Raw genomic sequence first — 9,754 nt, 5'->3', positions numbered from 1 at the left:
TCCACGAAAATTCTTGATTATTTAAATATTGTATGGGATATCCAGGACTTGCCAATTTGCCTGACTCATAAAGTGTACAGTGTCTTTCTGTTTAAAATAATAAGAGAAGTGTAATAAAAAGATTAAAAATTAAATTTCCTATATTTGTACGGATTAAAAAAAATAATCTAGTATAAACATATTGGTTGAAAACAGCATTTGCTTCATTTTAAATTGAAATTCAATTTTTTGTATTTTTTGTGTGTATAAAGTCAGTATTTTATATAGTTTTAAACGACTCCGAATACTTCTTATGACTGACTCTACTTTTATCCTTTAACATTAGGTTAGAGGCATGTCATTTGTACATCATGCTATTCGTACCACTCTCATTTCATTTAACTTAACGGAGATAAGAAAACCGGGAGTGATCTTTCCTAAACTTTCTCGAATATTCTAATATAATACTACGGTGGATGGCAACTCAGGACATAGACAGTATTTGTAATCCATTTTTAATTACTTAAACTTTTTATAATATTATAGAAACTCGTAAAAAAAAAGAATTGCACACCAAGTGAACGCCAAATAAAATGTGAATAATAGTGCGGGATATTATTAGTAGGCTACTTTATAAATTTACATGCGTTTTTCTTTGAGAAATCGGAAATAGCGTAAATTACTACTTCCGTTGGACAGTAATTATTCAAATTTTGATAGAAGGCAGAGAATTAGATCATTTACTTACATGTTAAGTTTATTTATCTATCTATATATATAATTCTCTTCTGGGAGCCGTTAGAAAACAAGCTGCAAGCGCCTCCTTACAGTCCCCTCTCTTTCTCTCTATCACTATCACTACCACCCCCACCCCACCCCCACATGGTCTGGTGAGTTGTGGTCACGCTAAATTAAATGTTTACTAATCGTAGAGCCGGGTTTAGTGACGGCTATTAGGGGCAGATAATTTAGTTTGAAACGATTTTTAACTTACAGGAGGTAACTAAGAGGAGGCTTCTTTCAGGGGGGGGGGAGGAATAGGGTCGGGGTTAGGGGAAAGGGGGGGGGGGTAGTGTTTTAAAGCAAATATTTTCAGTGACAGCATTGGTACTGTCGAATTCACAAATTATGAATTACTGAAAAGTAGAAAATAAAACAACTAAATAGCGGCGTATGATACGCACATGCACATGCACATGCACATGCACATGCACATGCACATGCACATGCACATGCACATGTACATGCACATGCACATGCACATGCACATGCACATGCACATGCACATGTACATACACATGCACATGCACATGCACATGCACATGCACATGCACATGCACATACACATACACATACACATACACATACACATACACATACACATACACATACACATACACATACACATACACATACACATACACATACACATACACATACACATACACATACACATACACATACACATACACATACACATACACATACACATACACATACACATACACATACACATACACATACACATACACATACACATACACATACACATACACATACACATACACATACACATACACATACACATACACATACACATACACATACACATACACATACACATACACATACACATACACATACACATACACATACACATACACATACACATACACATACACATACACATACACATACACATACACATACACATACACATACACATACACATACACATACACATACACATACACATACACATACACATACACATACACATACACATACACATACACATACACATACACATACACATACACATACACATACACATACACATACACATACACATACACATACACATACACATACACATACACATACACATACACATACACATACACATACACATACACATACACATACACATACACATACACATACACATACACATACACATACACATACACATACACATACACATACACATACACATACACATACACATACACATACTGTTACGGGTCAGTTGTAGGTCAGATTAGAATAGGATAGAATGATCTAGAATTAGGGGAGAGCGTGAGTTGAGTTTACCCTAGAGTATAGTTAACCCCGGTGTGTTTGTGTATTGTTATCCCAAGGTCGAATGCGGTATAATAGCTGGAGTGAATGATTATCAGAAGTCAGTTGCTAGTGATTAGGACGAGAGCTAATTTTGAATATATATATTTTTAACGGAAAAAAAGTAGTGAACATAGTCACGAAGAGTTGTGTATCTAAAACCAACTTGAACGTAACACATATACATACACATACACATACGCTTACGCATACGCATACGCATAGGCATAGACATAGACAGAGACATAGACATAGACATAGACATAGACATAGACATAGGCATAGGCATAGGCATAGGCATAGGCATAGGCATAGGCATAGGCATAGGCATAGGCATAGGCATAGGCATAGGCATGGGCATGGGCATGGGCATGGGCATGGGCATGGGCATGGGCATGGGCATGGGCATGGGCATGGGCATGGGCATGGGCATGGGCATGGGCATAGGCATAGGCATAGGCATAGGCATAGGCATAGGCATAGGCATAGGCTTAGGCATAGGCATGGGCATGGGCATGGGCATGGGCATGGGCATGGGCATGGGCATGGGCATGGGCATGGGCATGGGCATGGGCATGGGCATGGGCATGGGCATGGGCATGGGCATGGGCATGGGCATGGGCATGGGCATGGGCATGGGCATGGGCATAGGCATAGGCATAGGCATAGGCATAGGCATAGGCATAGGCATAGGCATAGGAATAGGCATAGGCATAGGCATAGGCATAGGCATAGGCATAGGCATAGGCATAGGCATAGGCATAGGCATAGACATAGACATAGACATAGACATAGACATAGACATAGACATAGACATAGACATAGACATAGACATAGACATAGACATAGACATAGACATAGACATAGACATAGACATAGACATAGACAAAGACAAAGACAAAGACAAAGACAAAGACAAAGACAAAGACAAAGACATAGAGATAGACATAGACATAGACATAGACATAGACATAGACATAGACATAGACATAGACATAGACATAGACATAGACATAGACATAGACATAGACATAGACATAGACATAGACATAGACATAGACATAGACATAGACATAGACATAGACATAGACATAGACATAGACATAGACATAGACATAGACATAGACATAGACATAGACATAGACATAGACATAGACATAGACATAGACATAGACATAGACATAGACATAGACATAGACATAGACATAGACATAGACATAGACATAGACATAGACATAGACATAGACATAGACATAGACATAGACATAGACATAGACATTGACATAGACATAGACATAGACATAGACATAGACATAGACATAGACATAGACATAGACATAGACATAGACATAGACATAGACATAGACATAGACATAGACATAGACATAGACATAGACATGCACATGCACATGCACATGCACATGCACATGCACATGCACATGCTCATGCACATGCACATGCACATGCACATACACATACACATACACATACACATACACATACACATACACATACACATACACATACACATACACATACACATACACATACACATACACATACACATACACATACACATACACATACACATACACATACACATACACATACACATACACATACACATACACATACACATACACATACACATACACATACACATACACATACACATACACATACACATACACATACACATACACATACACATACACATACACATACACATACACATACACATACACATACACATACACATACACATACACATACACATACACATACACATACATATAGATGTCATTGTTCGGTTGACTATCATGGTGAGCCCGAAGAAGCACTACACCTCAGTGGGTGATATTGTGTTTCAGTAATGATTAGACGTCAGCGTCGCTAAACTAATTGATTTTTTTTGTTAGTTGATGGAATATGGCGCTAGTATTTAAATTTCCTCTAAATATCCATGATTGTTCCATGTATGACGGTTTGTGATATTCTGTTTTCTTTTTGAGCTTTTCTGGATCAAATAAAAGACCTTTAAACATTTACCTCGTATCTCATAATTTCCAACAAAGCCTTTATATGTATTGGGACCATGCTGTTTGAACACGATGAACATGGAGTTTCCCGTTGAAGCCATTAACCCTGGTGGTACTGACGAGCAGAAATTTCCAAATATCGGTGAAAATGTTGTGGGTCCGTCATATATTTTGAGGTAATCATGCTGGCAATCTTCTCCTAAGTCTGAAATACTGGAAAAAGGATAACGTGTCGTAGTTTTAATATGCTATCATTGTGATGGAACTTACAATTGCAAATAATTGTATTCTGAAATATTTAACAAATACTAAAATACGAGGTTTTAATTTATTAAAAAAAAACAACTTAAAACAACGACAACTTACTCAAGGAGAATATAACTGTCAGCATCGCCCTGTATAGTCCAGGTGTATCTCATCTTGTGCAGGTTGCCAAACGGATATCCAGGGCTAGAGATGTTACCTTGAGGATCGCTCAGTGTGATGTGGTTGTCTACGTTTGTAATATTTAAATTATGTCAGTTTTAATATTTGAATCATGTTAAAGAATTTTATCTTTAAATGTAATTAAAATGTAGATAATGTTATATAGAGTTGCATGTGCAAGAATTTAGAAAAGTGTGTTCATCTTTAAGCGTTTAAACAATTTTAACACTAAAGTTTGAGTTTAAAGATACTTCCCATTTCTGATTAAGCTTATAGCCAAAGTGAAGAAGATATAATGAAACTCAGAAACATGAGAACGAAAAAAATAGAATTAGTTAATTTGTTCTGTTAAACACTATTACTAAGCTTTTAGAGAATGATAATTTAACGCAACTAAGTAGAAACGCAGGTTGTAAGAGCGGGGGTGAAAATAGAGACAGCAACTGCAAAGTGTGTAAATTTAAAAAAAAGCAAACATACTTTTGACTCGATCCAACATCTGAGTGCAAAAACATATCGATTGCATTTTTTTTTATTTGAATTGATAACTTTTTGAGAAAACTACACATCAGTTCCAAGAAATGGATGGAGAATAAAACAAATTACAATGAAAGATGTAAAATTACAAAGTTATTTAAGTGGATGTTGTTTCAAGCATAAAGCAAGCTATACTAATTTTTTTATTTTGTTTTCTTTTCGACAAAGAATGGTATATAGCAAACAATTCATGATTCGCTGTAAATTGTTTCAGACAAACCAAACAGGTCGATTTTTTAGGACGCCAAATAGTTCAAACGTATAGCAGCATGATCATAAATGCATCCAACAATGGAAAAAGGAAGAAGTTCTTAACTTTAAAGAAGACATTATAGTTCTTTTGAAAATACAACAGCAGATGGTAGAGAAGACCTGGTGTCATCCAACTTCGGTCTAGAAAGCAATAGGCAAAAGACAAAGGACATGGAGAAAATGTTCATTAATATTCATGCCCATTGGGTGTCCTCTTCAATGCAGGAGGTAAATTAATTGTGTGGCCTTTGCGGTATTTTAGGTGAGCAAGACGGACATTCACAGCAGTGAAGAAAGTTAGGCAAAACTTTATAATATGAGTTCATTAATAGCTGCACTTTAAACCTGAATGCGAATAAAAATTGAACGACAAATTTTGCTTACTATATTGAATATAATTAAAACATAATAGAAGATACAGGCATTGACAAATAACTTCGTAGAAACAAAGAAAGAAAGATGGTTTTTGATCGGACTCATTTTAACTAAAGCATATAAACAGGTACATTAAACATGCTATTTTTGTTCTTTTTCTTCGTTCCTAATTCTAGTGGTGTAAGCGATTCCTTTCAAGAGAATTGGTTCCATAGCCTTTGTTCAAAAAAGAACAAACCACAAGGCCGCAGCTGTTTGATTTTGGAGTTGTCTCTCCTAAAACAGTTGATGACCCTCACCCATCGATTCATCTGTCAAACTTTTCAGTTTAACAACCATGAGATTCACCAACTTGAGCACGTCGATCCCTGACAAGCTATGAAAGGGAAAGAAAAACAGAGATATACAGCCAATCTGCCAATAACCGGGTGAAGCGAATGTGAGCCAACATAATCAGAATTGTTTGCACTGGGAAACATGGGAATATGGTTCTGTTCTGAGGACAAAGATGTTTAGGCGACAATTTCTTAAACACCGGTGACGGGCTGAAAGTAAGTGTGCAACTGCAAAGGTTTCTCAGTGATATAATCATTTTAAAAAAACTGAAATGTTAAATTTGACGTCATTATTGAAAAACTGCAATGATAAAAATTGATGGGCGGAGTAGCGGCTTCATATCTATGGAACTAGAATATTGTAGCTTAGATGTTTAAAATATTTTGTTCTTTAACGAAGGTTGTTTAAATTTTAGTGGAGCTTTCTCCTTCTTCTTCTACTTCTTCGTTCTTAATTTTTAGTGTGAAAGGGATCGAGCCTTATCTTTTCCGTTGAGAAACCATGAGCTTTACCGACTCAACCACGCCGACCCCGCTTTATCCTTCATAAGTGCCAATCCTGCCCAATGTGTTTAATTGTTAAAATTTAACCCACTTTATCCCAATATTATTAGGCACTGAATTACTATTGATTTTCTTTTAAAGGGAATAATTTTAAAATATTATTGACTTTAAAAAAAAGTCACAAATTTGGAATGCTATAATAATTTCATTGGCCAATATATTTATTGTTTATTTAAACTGAATATACCATTTATGTTCAATTAGTCATCTCAAACGTCTCGCAACGTTTGAATGTTGTATACATCATGGTAGGCTATGTAACATTATGAAATAACTAAACATCTGACTGGTACATTTAATTTACCCATTTGAGACAATATTATAATAGGTCTTAACTGTAATGTTAATAAACATAAACCATTTTTTTATATTCATAATTTATGTACAATGTCATGGTAAAAAAAAACCTACAACAATAGTGCGTATACTATGTCGTTGAACTGTTGATATTTATCTCGAGGATAACCATGTTTGCACCATATTCACATCTATTGCGTAGACCGATTATGCTACCCGGCGCATCAATATTGAACAGATCTAAGAGTGGAATTTATCTCTCTACATTAATTTCATTTATAGATTACGAGAAGGTCTATTTGTTTTAGGATATAGAGTCTATGTGATGTACATCCGTCGGGCGGTAGGTCGGGTACTGTGGCTGCCTCTTCTGCAATGCCTTGTCATCTGTCCTGTGCTATGATGCGATCACTTAGTCTGAATAAGTCCCTGATATAGCGCAGCCAACTTCGTATTTGTTCTCATCAGATAAAGTCTAGTAATTGTATGTTGGTTGAATTTGCAGCTTCAATGTGTTGCCAAACTAGTGATGTCTCTATTGCCTGCAACTGCAAAACAGTAAAAAACGCTGGCTGTGCTATCCCAAATAATCTCAACACTTCAGAAAAAATCTTGGGCATCATTCAAGTTCACCAATTCAGCCAAGTAGCTTGAGTTACGATCTTACGAGCGACAAAGCTACACTAAATTAGAAAAAAAAATTAAAGATCTACTCAACGTTTCCGTTTTTTTTAAAATGCATTGTCCTTTATTTAGGATGAAATACAATTTAGTTTCAAAATAACTATTTTAAACATATTTTATAAAATTAACTAACTATTTCTAGAAATATTGTTATTGTAAAACTAAATTATGAAATGATTTTTTGCTTACTAAAATAAATCTATCAATAGTTGCATAACATGTTGTTATAGTGAAGAACAGGAGTACATGAAAAAAAAGGTTTGCTTTTATTTTCTGGGATTTATAAAAAAAACATTTTAAGAATGTGTAATCTACTAAGTTTAATTTTAAATTTAGTTTGACATTATAATAAAGTAACTATATATTTCTAGACGAATCGCGATACAGTTATAAAATAACAATAATAAGTCAGTGATATAATATAAAATTTAAACGGGTACAGAGTTACATTTTTTTTTCGCGGAGTAGTCGTGAATTTAAAATCCTGGATTGAGGGGGAAAGGGGACTGAGCAAAATATATATTTACTATGTATATATAAATTTTTTTTTTACCAATTTTTTTTGTGGGTCAGGGTGAGATGAAGAAATGTTTGAAACACTAAACTGGGTAAACACACCATTATACAAGTAGAATACAATTATACTGTTTTAAATGTCATTTGATTAGCCGAGAGTATCAGCTTTAAATGACGTGATATTATCTAAAACATATTTACCTTTGATTTCGTAATTTGCATAAAATCCTTTATGTGTGTTCAGTCCATTTGCTTTGTACTCCAGATATAAATAGTTACTGGTTGATTCTATTGTCCATGGTTTTGATGAGCAGAAAGTCCCAATCAATGTTGAATTATTTGATGGACCGTCGTGTATTGTAAGGTTTTCATGAACACAATCATCCCCAAAATCAAAATCCGAAACACTGAATTCGATATAATTTAATACAATGTTATTCAATTTTTATTTATGAGTAATCACAAAAAATGTTTCCAAATTATAAATATTCATTTTTATTGATTACATCATACAACGAAACATAAAATAAGTTTAATATTATTTTCGATGCATTCTATTACACAAAAACCAACGTACTTGAGAACAATGTAAGTATATGCGTTGCCCTGTATAGTCCAGGTGTAAAACATGTTCCCCAGGCAACCAATTGGATATCCAGGACTAGAGATGACACCTTTAGGTTCGTTCAGTATGGTGTGCGTATCTGCATTGGTCAAATCATGCAAATTGTCATTAAAGAAAATAAATGAGTGCCAATTTTGATAATGAAAGCATACTGAATTTTCAGCCGATGTTGCTATAGCTATGTTATGTGTAATATAAGCATATTTTTATTTTCCCGTTTTGGCCCAAGACACGCGAGGAAGAAAAAGTAGTGTTCATCTGTTTCAAAGACCTCGGTGGTCAGCACTTTATACAATCGCCTTCGCTAAGGTGTGACATTTTGATAATAGAAATAAAATATAATAAATTACAACGTGAGAAAACATAGCTATAGATTTATTTAAAATGATCAGAATAATGTTTTGTAGCAATAGTTTGCTAGTTTGGTCGAATATTCGAATCATTTATGAACAAAGTAATATATCAATTATATTTCTTACATGTATGTGTATTATATGTTGTTATTTTTCTAGTGCATGGTTCTTAACACATTTGTCTTTCAAGTGTTCGAACAAGTTTTTGTCTGATATGCAGATACATCTGCTCCAAAATTTTGATTCTTACCTTGTGAATAAAACTCCCCATAAAATCCTCTACCTGTATCAAAAGTGACAAACAAGTTGTTTGTTGTCGATACCATGACAGGTGAGTCTCTCCTACCACAAACTTTTCCAAAACTTCGATCGTTTTCAGTATCTCCGTCGTAAACGGTGATGACGTCGTAAGAACAAGACTCTGTTTCCACAAACGATATGCTACAAACAAAAATATGTTTTAAGAACAAAGAGGTTTAGTACAATGTCACCTACGTAAAATTACAAAGTTTTAGCAATGTTAGTATTATAAATACCTACTTTAAAATTATATTAGCTTTAGCTCGAGTTGATAGAGTCCATGTATATTCCTTCTTTTCCAAATATAGTAAGGGATATCCAGGACTTGCCAACTTGCCCGACCCATAAAGT

At 34.8% G+C, this 9,754-nt stretch overlaps 1 protein-coding gene across 1 annotated transcript in view; it reads right to left on the bottom strand.

Moving 5' to 3' along the window:
• LOC131956137 (CUB and zona pellucida-like domain-containing protein 1) overlaps positions 1-9,429 on the bottom strand; it is a 9,689-nt gene extending 260 nt beyond the window's left edge. The window contains exons 1-5 of the mRNA XM_059320560.1: positions 9,354-9,429; positions 8,703-8,829; positions 8,327-8,532; positions 4,506-4,632; positions 4,150-4,352 (exon numbers count right to left, since the gene is read on the bottom strand). Of these exons, the coding sequence (XP_059176543.1) occupies positions 4,150-4,352; positions 4,506-4,632; positions 8,327-8,532; positions 8,703-8,829; positions 9,354-9,429 (739 nt within the window). The remainder of the gene's footprint in view (positions 1-4,149; positions 4,353-4,505; positions 4,633-8,326; positions 8,533-8,702; positions 8,830-9,353) is intronic.
• Between the last annotated feature and the right edge of the window lie 325 nt (positions 9,430-9,754).

This window comes from Physella acuta, unplaced genomic scaffold (genome assembly GCF_028476545.2).
Source record: "Physella acuta isolate Inbredline_101_S28 unplaced genomic scaffold, ASM2847654v3 ptg001130l, whole genome shotgun sequence".
Classification (NCBI taxonomy): domain Eukaryota; kingdom Metazoa; phylum Mollusca; class Gastropoda; family Physidae; genus Physella; species Physella acuta.
The sequence above is the reverse complement of the archived record's forward strand: the minus strand, read 5'-3'. Positions and strand labels throughout refer to the sequence as shown.